Source organism: Sciurus carolinensis, chromosome 9 (assembly GCF_902686445.1).
Source record: "Sciurus carolinensis chromosome 9, mSciCar1.2, whole genome shotgun sequence".
Lineage (NCBI taxonomy): Eukaryota > Metazoa > Chordata > Mammalia > Rodentia > Sciuridae > Sciurus > Sciurus carolinensis.
This window is the reverse complement of record NC_062221.1, coordinates 68,027,536-68,044,236: the sequence shown is the minus strand read 5'-3', so window position 1 is coordinate 68,044,236 and position 16,701 is coordinate 68,027,536. Positions and strand designations below refer to the sequence as shown.

The 16,701-nt window shown below is 38.9% G+C and overlaps 1 protein-coding gene across 2 annotated transcripts in view; it reads right to left on the bottom strand.

The window, feature by feature from the left end:
* Snx4 (sorting nexin 4) overlaps nucleotides 1-7,231 on the bottom strand; it is a 64,642-nt gene extending 57,411 nt beyond the window's left edge. For both annotated transcript variants that reach the window (XM_047564486.1, XM_047564487.1), the window contains exon 1: nucleotides 7,064-7,231. In XM_047564486.1, coding sequence (XP_047420442.1) covers nucleotides 7,064-7,204 — 141 coding nt within the window. In that variant the 5' untranslated portion in view covers nucleotides 7,205-7,231. The remainder of the gene's footprint in view (nucleotides 1-7,063) is intronic.
* Between the last annotated feature and the right edge of the window lie 9,470 nt (nucleotides 7,232-16,701).

Sequence of the window (16,701 nt, the reverse complement as noted above, 5' to 3'; positions counted from 1 at the left end):
TATGGATGTAATGTGCTTCCAGAGCCCTGTCGTGAGGCCCTCATCAATGCCTAGAAAAGCTTGCAGTGAGATAAGAAAGTCTCTAAAAGAATGTAATGAGGAAATGGAGAGGGGGAGTTGGCCACTTCTTTTCTCTCAACAATAACCCTGATTGTAAAGGAGCATACTCATAAAACATCTGAAGAAATCCACCTGTGCAGTGGGCCCGCAACCTATCCTATATATTCCCCCTGTTTGTAGGCATGATAGAGCCCTCCACTGTTTCCTGGCCCACAGCCACCAAGGAGTGAGTAATAAAATGTCCAAAACCTTTTCAAAAAAAAAAAAAAAGAAAATCATTGTGACCTTGGAATAGGCAGAGACATCTTAGATACAAAACCAAAAGCAGGGCTGGGACTGTGGCTCAGTGGTAGAGTGCTTGTTTCACATGTGTGTGAGGCACTGGGTTTGATTCTAGCAACCATATACAAATAAATGAATAAAATAAAAGGTCCACCAATAACTAAAAAAAATATATAAAAAAAAGGAAATCTACAATAGAGGGAAAAAGAAAAGAAAGAAAGAAACACTTCATCAAGTTAAAAACTTCTCTTCAAAAGACACTAGTAAGAAAAAGAGAAAATCTGTTAGGACTGGGAAAAATAATAACTGAAAATCACATATCCTGTAAAACATTTCTATCCAAAATATAAAAACTTAAGACTCAATAACAAGACAAACCAACCAATTAAAAACACTGAAAAAAGATTTGAATAGACACTCTACCAAAGATGATATACAAAGAAAAGACCCTCCCCTCCAGGATTATTTATTACAAGTGCACATTAAAACCACTTCACAAACAACAGAACAGCAACCATCACAAAAACAGAAAACAAGAAATGCTGATAAAAATGAAGAGAACTGGCAACTCATACAATTGCTAGTAAGAATGTTGTGTTTTGTTTTTCTTTGGGTACTAGGGACTGAATGCAGGGGTACTATACCACTGACTGCGTGCCTAGTCCTTTTTATTATTTTATTTTATTTTTATTTTTTGGTACTGGCGATTGAACTCAGGGGCACTTAACCACTGTGTGAATCTTAAATCCTTAAATTCTTTATGTTATTGATTTATCCTCTACCGACTGTAACACATACGTGAGACCTAAGCCAGCACAAACTACTCATAACTGGTTAACATGCAATGAGGGCATCTGATCTTAAGATAATATTTTTCTAGTTGTTTGTATATGCCGTTTCTTTGTTCTTTAGTCCTACATTTCCAGGGTGGCTGTTGATGTCCAAGTCTTTAAAGGAAGGACAAATATTGGACATTTGTCCATTTACCATTAATATTAAGTATTTGTTCACCATTTTCATTGTACACTTAATTCTGAGAATTAAGTAAAAAGTAGAGCCCCACTCTACAGAACCCTCATAAATGAAAAATCTAACTTCCCTTTCTGCTCAGCCCATGGTCCTACCAGTAACAAAGCTATCGCAATTATGCTCAACTATAGACGGACTGAATGGAACAGAGGCTCAAATAAGAGGAAAGAGTTTAGATAACCCTCAAAGGAAGGTTTCCAGTTTTTGGAGGGGAACTGAATAAATTTGTGTTTAACCAGATAATGTGAAACTTCTGTCCAAATGTCTTGTGTGGTTTTTTTCCCCCCTCCTCCCCTTCCATACTAGGAATTGAACACAGGGGCACTCTACCACTGAGCTACATCCCCAGTCCTTTTTAATTTTTGAGACAGAATGTTGCTAAGTTGCCCCGGCTAGCCTCAAATTTGTGATCCTCCCCCGTCAGCCTCTGCAGTGGCTTAATGATATGTACCACTATGCTCATCTGGCTTGTCCTTCTTTATGAATCACTAAATTAAGGAGGTATTTTAGGAAGGCCCATAAGATGGACTCTTATTACATATATTTTCAAACAGTTTCCAAAAATGTCAGGAAATAATACATAAGTCCAACTTCTATTATAGGATAGCATTTCTGAGTTTTCAAGTATCTTAAACAAAATAAACAGGCTTTTTTAATTAATAAGAAATACTTTAAAGTTATTTACTTTTCAGTGTGTGAATTTTTAATTACACATAATATTTGTACATATTTATGAGGTACAATGCAGTGTTCTGATTCAGATATACATTGGGTTATATCACTTTGGGTTTTGGGGAGGTTTTTTGTTTTTGTTTTGTGTTATGCAGGACTGAACCCAAGGTTGCTTTACCACTGAGCTAAATCCCCAGTCCTTTGTATTTTTTGAGACAGGGTCTCACTTAGTTACCCAGGCTGGTCCTGAATTTTACATTTTCCCATCTCAGCTTCTCAAGTAGTTGGAATTTCTGGCTGTGTGCTAACACACCTGTTTTCTGTGTGTGTGTTGCTGTGGACTAAACCCAGGGCCTATGTGTGCAAAGCTCATTCTCTACCACTGAGCTACATCCCCAGCCCTATGACTGAGGATGGACAGAAGAAGTAAGAACAGGTAGAAAGAAAACTAACAGGGAAAGGAAAAGAAACTAACTTTAAATCTACAAAGTTCCATGGACATCCTCAACTTTCCTCCTAAGCCTGTTTTCCACCAGGCCTAAATTCTTAAAAAGCCCTTGAATTTTAGAGTTTTGTGAGTATACATGATTAATGCCTACATACATTGCTAGCTAACACAACATATTTTCTTTACACTAAATAAAGTCGTGGAAAAATACTGTTAGAGACTTGTGATCTGAGTATTTCCAAACGTTAATTAATAGTTGACTGGATGACAATATTCTGGAGATCCTGAAAGAACCAGACCAACAAGGCCCACCTGTGCTCCATGATTAAGAGGACTGAGCTCAAAAGGATGATATGATGGGGCTGGGATTGCAGCTCAGTGATAGAGTACTGACCTAGCAAGCATGAGGCCCTGGGTTCGAAACTCAGCAGCACATAAAAATAAAAGAAAGACACTGTGTTCACCAACAACTAAAAAAAAAAAAATATATATATATATATATATATTTTTTAGGAAAAAAAAAAAGGAGGATGTCTCTCTCTCTCTCGCACGTGCACACACACACACACACACACACACACACCCTTGCACTTCCCATGTTCACTATTTAGGGAGAGCCCAGGACTGCAAAGTGCATCTCACTCTATATTACCTGTACTCTTTCTCCCTTTGCTTGTTTTTCGGAGTAAATTTCTTTGCTTTCTTAAATAAACCTTTTTTTTTTTCCTTAAAAAGTTTGGTCTGTTTTGACGCACCCTGAAAAAAAGGGCTGGGAATGTGGCTCAATAGTTAAGCGCCCCTGAGTTCAATCCCCAGTACAAAAAATAATCATCATCATCATCATCATCATCATCATCATCATCTGACAGCCCTGAGCTGGAGTTGCTTTCTCCCTTCTCAGGGACCTCCTTAGACTCCTTTTCTGTTGACATAATCATTTATAAATTAACAGCCTTTATGTTCTATACTGTGATTTTATGCTAAATATCTAAATCTGATCACAATTAACAAAAACTTATCACAATCAAAATTTAGGTCTGCATAATAAAGTAAGAGGTATAGGGGCTGCATGAGGAGGTTTGATCCCCAGAACCATTAAAAATACTGAGAGAGACAGAAACAGAGAAATAACCACAAGACTGAAAAATATTTTAAAATCTCAAAATATTAAGCATTGGTAAAGATACATATCAGGCACTGCTAATGGGAATATAAACTGTATAACCACATTGGAAAACAATCTGACACAAACTGCTAGGGTTGAACATCTTACCTTACAATCCTGTAACTCCACTCCTAAATTTATGCTAGACTCTTGGACATTTTACAATAAAAGATATATAGGAGGAAGTTCATGGTAGTAGTAACTTTTTAAAATAGCAAAAATTTCATTAATCCAATGTCTACAAGAAAGGATAATCTATAAAATGGCAACTACAGAGCTATGAACATGAACTAAGCAAGCCACATTTTAGGGGAATCCTTAAGAAAGGATGTCATTGAAAAAATATTCCATTTATATAAAATTTTAAATCTGGTAAAACCAAACAATGCATTGTTTAGAGATGCATATGGTAACATTATAAGGAAAGCAAGAGAATTATTAATACAAAATTCAGAATACCGGTTACCTCTGTGGTGGAGTAAAGGCACAGTAATCCAGGAGAACACATGGGGACTTCAAAAGAATTAATTATTTTGTGAAAGCCTGTTTGCATTACTGATATACTTCACAATAAAAATGATAATAAGAAATAGAAAAATTAAATCACAGGCAAGAACCTGCACAAAATCATTTAAGAGTCACATTTATGCATTACAGAATACACATACTTTTCTCATTTTTAAATGAGATCATGACTACTCCACAAATAATTCTAAAATTATTATTTTATATTAAGAGAAGATAAAAAGTAAACTTAAAATTAAAACTCAACAATAAAAAGAGTTAGGGATATAGCTAAGTAGTACTGAGCCTGCGTAGCATGCTCAAGGCCCTGGGTTCAATCTCCAGTAACACACACAAAAACACTGAAAACCAAAACCAACAAAAAAAAATTCAACCATAATAAAACAAACAACCCAGTTAAAAAGATGGACATGGTTCATTCTGAGTTTCAGCACCAAAAACTAAAAGGACAAACAACCTTAATAGACATCTTAATAGACACCAAATAAGTCACACAGATGGCAAATGAACACATGAAAAGATGCTACACATCATCTGGTATCAGAGAACTGCAAATTAAAACAAAAAGGTACCACTATATACATTAAAATGTTCTAAATCTAGAACATAGGCAATATCAAATGTTGACAAGGATGTGTACCAACAAAAACTCTCATTAACTGCTGGTGGGAGAACAAAATGGTAGCAACACTTTGGACGACAGTTTGTAATTTTCTTATAAAATAAAATTCTTTCCTTTTTTGGGGGGTCACTGTGCTGGGGATTGAATATATATATATGTATATATATATATATATGTATGTATAATTTTTTTTAAACTCGTTCATGGATCCTCATTTTATTTATTTATATGATGTGCTGAGAATGGAACCCAGTGTGTCACACATGCTAGACAAATGCTCTACCACTGAGTTACAATCCCAACCCTTATGTTTTATATTGAGACAGGGTCTCACTAAGTTGCTGAGGCAGTCTCAAACTTAGGATCCTCCTGCCTCAGCCTCCCAAGTAGCTGGGATAACAGGCATGAGCACCAGGATACATTCTTACCTTATGATCCAGCAATGGTACACCTAGGTATTTACCAAACAGAGTTGAAAACTCCACACTAAAACTTGCACATGCATGTATTTATAGTAGCTTTCTTCATAAATGCCCAAACTTGAAAGGTTCCAAGATGTCCTTCAATAAGCAGACGGATAAACTGTGGTATATCTGAACAACAATATTGTTCAGAGCTAAAAAGAAATGAACTATCAAACAATAAAAATACATGAAAGAACCTTAAAAGCATGCTACTATGTGAAAGAAGCCAGTCTCAAAAGACTACATACTGTATGATTTCAATGATATGACATTGAGAAAAGACAAAATTATATAAACAGTAAAAATAAATAAATGGGGGGCTGGGGAGATAGCTCAGTCAGTAGAGTGCTTGCCTTGTAAGCACAAGGCCCTGGGTTCGATCCCCAGCACCCCCCAAAAAAATAAAAAATAAATAAATAAATAAATAAATAAATAAATGGTTGTCAGCAAACAGGAGTGAGCTGGAGAGGAAGGAAAGAACAGGCAGGACAGAAAAAATTTTCAGGACAGTGAAAAGAGTTTGTATGATATTATCATGGTGGATACATGTCATCACACCTTTTTCAAAACCCACAGAATGCTCAGCATGAAGTGAACCCTGTTGTAAACATGGGCTTTGGGTGATGATGATCAATGTTAACATGTACCCTCTGATGGAAGATGTTGACAATGGAGGAGGCTGTGTATGTGAGGACCAGGAGTACACAGGAAATCTCTGCATCTCCCCCTCAATTCTGTTGTGAACCTAAAACTGTTCTTTAAAAATTATTTTTTTAACTTAAAGGTACACTGAAAAAAGTCTTTATGCTACTATGTCTTGCTATTTTCTGAAGCAGGCAAAACCTTCCCTAGTTAACTGAACTCTAAACTTGAAGTTGAATCTTAAATTAAGCAAACAACTTTAACTTTTCTTTATCCACTAAAGAATAGGCAGTTTAATATTAGCACTAACACCTGCTTCATGGGATGAAAGAAACAAAATGACTGGATGAACCATGCATACTGAAGGAGACTGGGCAGGGAGGTCTAACATGAAGCACTATACTGAACTTCTGAAGTCCTTCCATTTAACGTGGTCTACAAAACTTGCATTAAGAATGAATATACTTTGGAATTAAAGCACTTACAAATATAGAATAATACATCTTCCTTACACAAGTAAAATCACTGATTATCGAAAGGGACATAGTGGATACATGTAAGTCTCCAATAGGAAACAGGGCACCTACCCCAAATAAAGAAATTAGTAGTCGAACAAGTAGTAATAAATGTTTCATTTGTACCTTCTCTAGAACCTTGCACTTTCTTCAATTTCCCGACAGGTGCACCGAGTCACCCCTCTTTATTGCCCCAGACTTGCTGCTCAACCCTAGTTTGGCATTCCCTTCCATCTCAAACGCCGCTACTCACCCGTCACAGTGCCCCCATTAAATAGCCATCTTCCCAGCAAAACCCCTTGTCAGACTCCACGAAATATCAGCCTTGCACTTTCTGGACCAGACACCCAGGTGAAGCGACCACTGAAAGCCGCCGCGCCTCCAGTCTCTCGGGTCGGACTGGTCCCCGCCGCGCCTCCCATACCCGCCCCCCGGTTCCCGAGCGCTTGACGTTCGCTCCCCACCCACAACCCCTGCTTTCCACCGAGAGCCTCCCTCTCACACACCCGGTGCACCTGCGGCCTCTGCCTGCCCAGTCGCTCCCGGCGACCCACCCAGCCCGAGCCCACCCGCAGAGCCCAGCCTAGCCCACTAGGCCCGGACACAGGCCTCGAGGCCTCTGCCGCCCCTTCTCCTCACCGTGTCGGTTCCGGAGCCCTCTTCCCGGGCCCCCTCGGCTTCCTCACCGACCCCAGCCTCCAGCCCAGCGTCAGGACGACCCAGCGGCTCCAAGGCCGCAGGTTTCAGCAGCCTTTCGGGGTCGGAAAGTGCCTGCTCCATAGCTGCTGCTCGGCGCGACGAGCTCAGTGCGCCTGCGCCGCTGCCGCGCCCGCCGCCGCCCCGCCCCTCCGCTCGGCTTCTGCGGCGGAGACCGCGAAGAGTGGGCGGGGCCGTGGCCGGGCTGTCGCTGTCGCTGCAGCTGGAACCCAGGCTGGGGCGTGGGGAAAGGCGGGCCTAGCGAGGAGCTGGTCAGCTACTAAGCCGGGTCCCGAAATCTGGGGAAACTGACCGAGTGAGAGGAGTGAAAGGCAAGGGAAAGGCGAGCACAAGAAGTAAGTATGGGAACCAGTTAGGTTGGTGAGCATCTGAAGACAGTGTGACACTCAGAAGAAACTGGAGGCCGTAACCCGATCACGGCCTCTAAGGCCTCTGCTTTGCCTACTATTATTGGTTCCCTTTTCTCTCGCCAAGATCTGTGCGGCATAAATTATTAGCTCTCAGCAGGTTGAGTAATAGGTTCAGCCAAAGGCAACACTTGAAATGTTGTGAGGAAAGTGAGGCGTTGGGTTGAAGCGGGATTTCAGTTCCCTTGTGTTTACGCCTTAATCACATCAGTGTTGGAGACCTCTGATAATTTTCTACAAATGTCTCTTGTTTAATTCTCTGAACTTGCTTCCTGGACAAGCATTATTACTCTGGTAATTTGTAGGAAATGCTCACTAGCTGTAGCTGTACTTTGAGGTGCTTTCTGTACAAAGTCTGGTCTCCATTTTTCAAGGACAGAAATTGATCTTTCTGCCTCAACTGTGAGTTCAAGTGGTGACACGTAATATTTTTCTTCTGGAATGCTCCCTGTCTCTGTACTGGTGACAAATTTCTATTCATCCCTTAAAACCTCATCTCAGTTATCACCTCCAAGTGCTGATATCACTTTGTTCATAAACCTAAATCTTTCTCATGTTATTTTACATTTTTTTATTTATATGTCATTTTCCCCAACTAGACTTTGGACTCTTTTAAGGAAAGGACCCTCTCCTCTCTGTCTGTCTCTCTCCCAAAACTAGGACATTTACTAAGATGGTTAAAGGAATTTTATCCACTTATTAGGCATTAATCATGCCAGGTAAATGTTCAGAAAATTGTGTGTGTTTGTGTGTATGTGTGTGTGTGTGTGTGTGTGTGTGTGTGTGTGTTACCGGGGATTAATCCCCAGTGGTGCTCTACTACCCAACTACATCCCCAGCCCTTTTTATTTTTCATTTTGAGTCAGGGTCTTCCTAAGTGCCTCCAACTTGTGATCCTCCTGCCTCATCCTCCCAAATTGCTGGGATTATAGGCCTGTGCCACCACACCTGGCCAAGAAAACATTTTTAAATCAGAAGACTATTATATTAGTTTGTCACAGAAGGATATCTTTCCGGTGACATATTTGTATTCATTATGCTGTGTCCTTTGCTCAATTTTGAGATAACCAGGAAACTATCCTAAAGCCATCAGGATAATTTCTGTGAGCTGGTGACTTAGGTATCTCAGTCTTCAGTGGCTGAGAACAAAGGAAGGGGCTCCAGACTTTGCAAAGAAGTCACTGAGGGTAGACAACAGTATTACCTGCTTTTTTTTTTTTTTTTTTAACAAGTTTATATAAACAATAAGATGCTTGATTTGAAGGGAAAACTATCTAGGAATCTTTTGTTTTTAAGACTAATTTAGCCCTACTTAAAGACAGATTGTACATGTAACAGCTATGTACAAAAAAGTTATAAAATTGTCCTTGGTTTTACAATGATAAATAAAAATCATAAAATTCTCCAATTGAACAAGGTATGCAAGGATTTTTATGTTGTTCAGGTTTTTTGTTGTTTTTTGTTTGTTTGGTTGGTTTTTGTTAAAACAGTGAGAGCAAAATAACTTACTGGAATATAAAGATAAGAGCTGAATGAGCATACCACTAATGGAGAAAGGGGATAATTTCACAGAACCAGTATTTTTCCCCATCCCATCTCCATTTGATGTCAATCAAAACATATCATTGGCCATTTAGTTTTTAAAAATGCAATATACTTGTGCACATACACTAGTTACTTTATGTACAATAAAAGAATGGGGAAGGGGAAAATGAAAGAATAGAGAAAACTATACTGTAGTAGTCAGGATGTAGTGGAACCAAATTGCAGTTTTCTAAAGAAGAATTCTTGGTCTGTAGGAACAGAATTCTGAAGTAAAGTAGCAGGTTCCCTTTTTAGTAGACACTTTCTATATGCTGCTGGAACACATCAATTGTATCTTTATCCTCCATTTCCAACTGTGCATGTGTCTGTTTCATTAATTGGCTGCCCATCAAATCGGACCACGGTATTACCTGCTTTAAAAAAAAAAAAGAAAAGAAAAAACTAAAACCAATCAGGTACATTGTTTTCTCTTTCATTCTTCCCATTTTTGGTATGTGTATGAAAAAAATTTTCAAGACTGCCTTTGATATACATTCTAAATTGTTTTGCTGGACTTCTTAAGAGATCTCCTTGAAAAAAATTTTTTTGAAAAATCAAGTGTCAGACAATCATGGCAGTGCATATCTCTGTCCTCCCCACTACTCAAGAGACTGAGGTAGGAAGATAACAAATTTGATGCCAACTTGGGCAACTTAGGGGGACCCTATCTAAAAAAGGAGGGGTGGCTTGGGAATGTAACTCAGTGGTAGAGCACTGCCTAACATGTAAAATCCCCTGTTTCAGTCCTCTGCACCAAAAAATGGGGACCCTTGAAGAGCCTACTGCTGATGCAAAAAGGATCCAATGATTATTTCCCCCCGCTTTATATACATACAATACATATTCATTATGGGAAAATTAGAAAATAAAATTATGCATTAAGAAAAAATAAGAGCTAGATATTCTCCTACAACTCAAAAATAAGCACTGATAATATTTATTATATATCCCCTTAAGTATCATACATATAGGGACTGTGGTTGTAGCTCAGTGGTAGAGCACTTGCCTGACTTATGTAAGACATTGGGTTTGATCCTCAGCACCATATAAAAATAAATAAATGTGTACACCTTCAACTAAAAAAATTTTTTACAGGTTAAATTACATTAAAAAAACATATAAACAATAAAAATGGGATCACAGCTGGGCATGGTAATGTGAGTCTGCAATCCCAGCAACTCAGGAGGCTAAGGCAGGAGGATCCCAAGTTCCAGGCCAGGTTCAGGAACTTACTGAGACCTTGTCTCCAAATAAAAAGGGTTGGGGATGTAGCTCAATGATAGAGCACTCCTGGTTTCAACCCCCAGTACTGCAAGGAAAAATAATTACATATAATGCTATTTTATTATTTACTTATATAGAACACCTTTCTATATAACTAAATATAAATATACATATATATGTATATGTGTATATATGGCTTTTTGCAGTGCTAGAGATCAAAACCAGGGCCTTGCACATGCTAGGTAAACACTCTACTCCTGAGCTATATCCCCAGCCTTTGTATGTATGTGTAGGTGGTACTGGGAACCTCATGTATCCTAGGCAAGAGACACATCACTGAGCTACATCCTAGACTCTTTTTTATTTTATTTTATTTTTTATTAAGACAGGGTCTGGCTAAGTTGCTGAGGCTGACCTTCAACTTGTGGTCCTCCTATCTCAGCCTCCTGAGTAGTTGGGATTACAGGCATGCACCACTGCACCTGGCTAAGAACTTTTTAAAATAAAATCAATCCTACAGCATTTATTGTCTTCTGATAATAACGAAAGGTAATCAAAACAATATGAAAAAATGTTTCCCACAAACTATATTGTCATCTCAACAATATATCACTTCATTTATCATTTCTAGTTGGAGATACTTTGTGACAGAGTAATATCATCTTCTTTTAGCACGATCCAGTTGTTTTCTCGACTGTTTTAAAATAAATCTCTTCTGCATCATCCAATACAAAACTCATATATTCATCAAAACCAATGAGACAGCCCTTATCAGTATATTCAGTTTCTCATAGAGCCGCCCCTGAATTTGGCATCTATTTTGGAAACATCCGAAAAAGAGGTTGATAGACTACACCATTGTCTTCTGTGCTTCTGGCCCTGACCAAACCCATGACGGAATCTCTGACAGACCACACTGACACATGCTACCTCAGAAAGTCACTTGCGAATAAACATATTTCTACAGGATCTCATAAGGCTACATAAAAATCCATAACAAAAGTTATGATAATTTACTTAATCCTATAATCCTCTGTAATGACTTCAAGCTTTATACTTTACTTTTACACTGTAGTGACCTTCCTTCTACCTAACAAACATCTTTGTGTACCCAATCACTTGTTTCTTTAAAGCTGACTAGAATTTGGAAGATCCCCATGCTGCTGATCAAACCCAGAGCCTCACACAAGCTATGCAATAACTCTACCATTGAATGACACCCCTGGCCCAGAATGGGGAGGTTTTAAAGGGAAAATTTATTTAAGCTCTGATAGCATCTAGTGAAATTTTGCTATATGACAAAATAATAGATTTCTTAAAAATGATTATTTGTATCCACCAACTGCACTTATGACGCCAGGCATCAGATATAGTAACAGACTTACTCGTGGGACTGTTGATAAGCTAATACATTTTTTTTTTACCAAGTAAAAATTGAAATTTATTTATTTTTATTGGTATATTATAATTATATATAATAGTGGGATTCGTTATACCATATTCATGCATGCACATAATTTGGTCAGTCTCATACCCCAACTTTTTTTCCTTTTTTGGTACTGGGTATTGAACCCAGGGGCACATAACCACTTAACCACATCACCATCCTATTTTTGTATTTTATTTAGAGATAGGTTCTCACTGAGTTGCTTAGGATCTCGCTAAGTTGCTGAGGCTGACTTTGAACTTTCAATTCTCTTGCCTCAGCCTCCCAAGTCACTGGGATTACAGGCATGCACCACTGTACCCGGCTAACATATTCTTTCTGAAGAAGAGTGCTTATGTAAAAGCCTGGTGTGAGGGAAGGTGGTATCTTGAATTTTTTTTCTTCCAGTACTGGGATTTGAACCCAGGGCTTCATGCAAGCCAGTACTTTATCACTGAGCTACAGCCACAGCCCTCAAGTATTATTTTTAATGTGTCTATCTTTTGGACACTATCTGATGGCTGGTATCATGAGAACTACAGTTTTTATGTGTCTAGAACTCTGCATATATTTTCACTCAAAATTCCTATAGAACAGGGGTTATTTCCCCATTTCCCAAATGAACTGTTAACTGGCTCTGGTAATATTCAACAAGGTGAGACAACCAGCAAATCTGGGAAAGACCTGAGATTGAAATCAGATTTATAGGACACCCAGATCCAAGTTCTCAGTCATGTGGCTTCTCTGCATGAGAAAGAAGATTCTTATAGAAAAAGAGAAATAATTTCCAGGAAATAAGGGCTGATTCTTTTTTTAAAATTTGTCCTAATTTGCTATACATGACAGTAGAATGCATTTTGACACATCATAAATTAATGGAGTGTAACTTCTTACTTATCTGGTTAAGGGTTGATTCTTTATCTGAAAACCCAGAAAGGGAAGCATGTCTCCTAGGAGCATAAAAGCAAAGTCACTCAGGTATAGCTAAAGTCTGGGAAAGCCCAAGGCCTACTCAAATGGAGACCCCATGCTTCTGACACAGGAAGGCAAAGGATCACCCAGCACAGCCAGCTGAGTGCCTGGGCTTACCCACTTGAGGGGAAGTCTCAACTGGCTCTAAGGATGAGTCACTGTAGGGACACATTCCCCAATGAACCAACAGAAGGAGCCTCTGTCCCTTGTATCTAAATAGCATGTTTTATGTTACCATTTTGTTGTTAATTTAATGAACAAATACTTGTCCAGCTCCTGTGTTGGCCTGGGAACACCATGAAATACCTATTCTCTACTCCTCATTGTCTAGGTTCTTCTTATAGCTGTCTGGCCGGCTACACAGGGACTGTGATGGTCACCTTCTCCTTCCTTTGGAACTATACCCTTCTCTTTCTTCCTTTACGTAATCGCCCCCACCCTGACCCATCTTTCCTTTAGTATCAGTGTGAATGACATTTGTCCTTCTTCACAGTGCAAGATCTAATTCCCCCCTTCTGTTACCAACATATGCTTTTTGGAAAATTTTCTTATTGTGTGAAGGCTTGATTGGAACAATTCTTAGTATGTGTCTTCTATTGTAGCTTCCCATCATAGGAGTTGAAACCCTTTTACCTCCTTGGGGCAATTATTTCAACCAGGTAATTTAGACCATTAAACTCACAGGAATTTGAATCTTGGATCAGAAGAGATGCTGGAGGTTGGACCAATGGCAGTTCTAGGGTCAGATTGTTCCTGAGCTTGTGGGTTTGTGCCAGCTGTCTAGAACTACCTTGATTCTGCAATTTACCACACCCAGATCACTGCCTTAATTCTATGAACTCCTCATGTCCTTCTAGGAATTTCTTTATTTGCTTTGTATAACTAGGGTTGGTCCCAGTTCTGTGCAAATCAAAGCTGTAACTAATGAGTAAAGCTTCTATTCATTCAACTGAATATGCAATATATATTTATTGAACACCTATCCTTCCCCAGGTACACTCAGTGTCTGCCAAAGTGATTATCCAAACTGATTTGTGGCTGTATGTCCATGGAAAAGCCTGAAATATACACTCAGTTTGTTGGTCAGCCTTTTATCACTGTGACAAAATATCTGAGATAAACTACTTATGAGGAGAAAAGATTTATGTTTGGCTCACAATTTCAGAGGTTTCATTCCACAGTTAGCTGACTCTGTTGGTTTTAGACATGTAGTGAGGTGGAACATTGCGGCAGGAGCATGTGGTAGAGCAAAGCTGTGACCTCACGATGCCCAGGAAGCAAAGAGAGGGCTTGCTTTCACAACAAAGACTGTCACTCAAAACCCAGTAAGCTCTGAATCATCAATGGAGAAATCCATTGATAGGGTCAGAACCCTCATGATTTAATCAGTTCTCAAAGGCCCCCATCTCTGAACACTGCTGCACTGAGGACAAAGTCTTCAATACATGAGCTTTGGGGGTCACCTAAGTTCCAAACTGTAACACCCAGAATCAGCAGAGTTATACCCTAAACTGCTATTTCTTGAGAAATATCCCCAAAGTCCTATATCAAGCCAGTTACTAGAATCATCAGCAGTTGAAAATCATCAAAGGGAGACATTTCACTCCTGCCAGATACCTTAAAATACACTCTGATAGAGACTACAACTAGGCAATTTATACCAGATAGGTTCAGAGGAAACCCAGGTCATTGACCAAGGTATTTCAGGTCAAGTGAGTCTTATGGCATCTCTCAACCAGCATCATACATGAGTAATGACAGATTTCATGTAAGGGTACTTCAGAAACTCAGAGGAGCCTGTCAATTGACATTCTAGAAATGGGGAGTTTTCTTTGGTATTCAGAAGTTGTCAGATGACCTGATTTTTGTTTGAAACATACTATGGATTCATTAAATTTGACATTATTCCTAATTCCTCAAACTTCCCCAGCAACCACCTCCAAATCCCACCGAGTTTCTTAAAAATTCTTGCCATGGTCTGAATATTTGTGTTCCCACCCCCAGCCCCAAAATTCATGTTGAATTTCTAAACCTCCAAGATGATGGCATTAGGAAGTGGGACCTTTGGGAGATAATGAAATCACGAGGGCAGAGCCCCATGCACCTGTATATAGTGCATACATATTGCCAGAGATTACTATAATGGGATAGTGCTTCTAAATTAGCCCAAGGGGGCTTATCTGCCACTTTCAGCAAGTGAGGACAGAGCAGGAAGCTGCCATTTATAAATCAGGAAAGCTGGCACCCTGATCTTGGACATTCTAGTTCCCAGAACTGTGAGGAATAAATTTGTTTATAATCTACCCAGTTTATGTTACTTTATTTTAGCAGCCCAGGCATACTAAGATAGTTCATAAACAAATAAATAGACTCTGTTCTGAGAAGGATAAAACAGAACTCTTGTAGGGTATATAGCATATAGTCTTGCTGGGGGAACAAAATCTCATCTAGTTGTGTTTGTTTATACTAAACAAAATAGTAGGGGAGATGTAGGTACATTCACTGTTTTAAGGGTAAGCATGTTTGGGGTTTTGTTTGTTTGTTTGTTTTTTGGGTATCAGTGATTGAACCCAGGGTACTTAACCATTGAACCACATCCCCAGTCCCTTTTAATTTTTTATTTTTTTATTTTTTTATTTTGAGACTAGGCCTTGCTAAATACCCAGTAGCTTTGAACTTGTGATCTTCCTACCTCAGCCTACTGAGCTACTGGGATTACTAGCATGCACCATCACACCCAGCCCCAGGATTTGTTTGAAACAAGTGTGTTAAGTCACATAGACAAAAAAGCACTAACCTAAAGGAAGAACTGACTTATACTCACTGATCCCTACAAACAGCAGGCACTGCAGGCTGCGAATAGGGAGCACACAGGGAAATACCAGGTTAGTCAGAAACACAGAGCCTTTATTGTTCCCTTGGGAAGGAATGGGTGAGGCAGAGTAAATTTTGAATCAGCTTGTTTGGCTAATGCCAACATCCTCTGGGGTATGGGGACTGTCCCTTGCAATCTGGTACCTGAACCCTAGGGAGATTAGTTAAGGCGAACAGGGGCAGACTCTTAAGAATCTGATAAAGGAGATAGTTGGGAGTGTAGGCCCTGGAATGGTTGGTTTGCATATGAAATGTATGCCTTAGGGAGTCTTTTACTCTCTTTACTAATTGGCTAGTCCTGAAAGAAGCAGTCCCTCATTTAAAGACTATAATAACAACAACAACAAAAACCAGAATAAATAGGTATAATTAATTCATCCACAGGTAGATAGTCCTGCTTTGTTCACTTTCTAGTCCAGTGAACATAAGCACAGGGTCATATTTTATTCTTGTCCCTGGTAGGTGTTCAGCGCATGCCTACTAAGTTAATGAAACAGTGTATGTGTTTGGGAACTGTTGGGGGTTAGGTACAAACAAAAGAAAACAAGCAATCAAATAAATCTTGAGTGACAGGCTCTTGGTCCTTACTGCATGTTAGAATGACCCCCAAATAGGCCAGACTTCAGGTCATTTAAAATTGTGTTCGAAAGATTTATTTTTATTGTAAAGATTATATCTAAACAAGTAATATAATGTATAACTTAGCCAAGGTTCAAGATTATATGCAAACCAAATATGTTTTTATTTCTGTTAATTTCATTTTTTCATTTTCCTTGTAAACTTTATAATTGTTGCCTGTTAATGTTTTGTAGAGGTACTACTTCTAAAAACAAACAAGCTGGGTTAATTTGAGATAATAAGCCATCACCTGTAGGACAGATAGGATATAAGGCTAACCTCCAGTATTAATATAGACTGCAATTAAATAAAAGGGATAAAATGACTGTAAGGTTACAAACATTAAAGTTAAAACCCCTTTAATACTGGATGTTTAAGACCAAAGCTTAATGATTAAGGCAAAGAATAAAAGGTTCAAGAAAAACAGTGTTTGGCTCTTGGCCTCTGAATCAGCT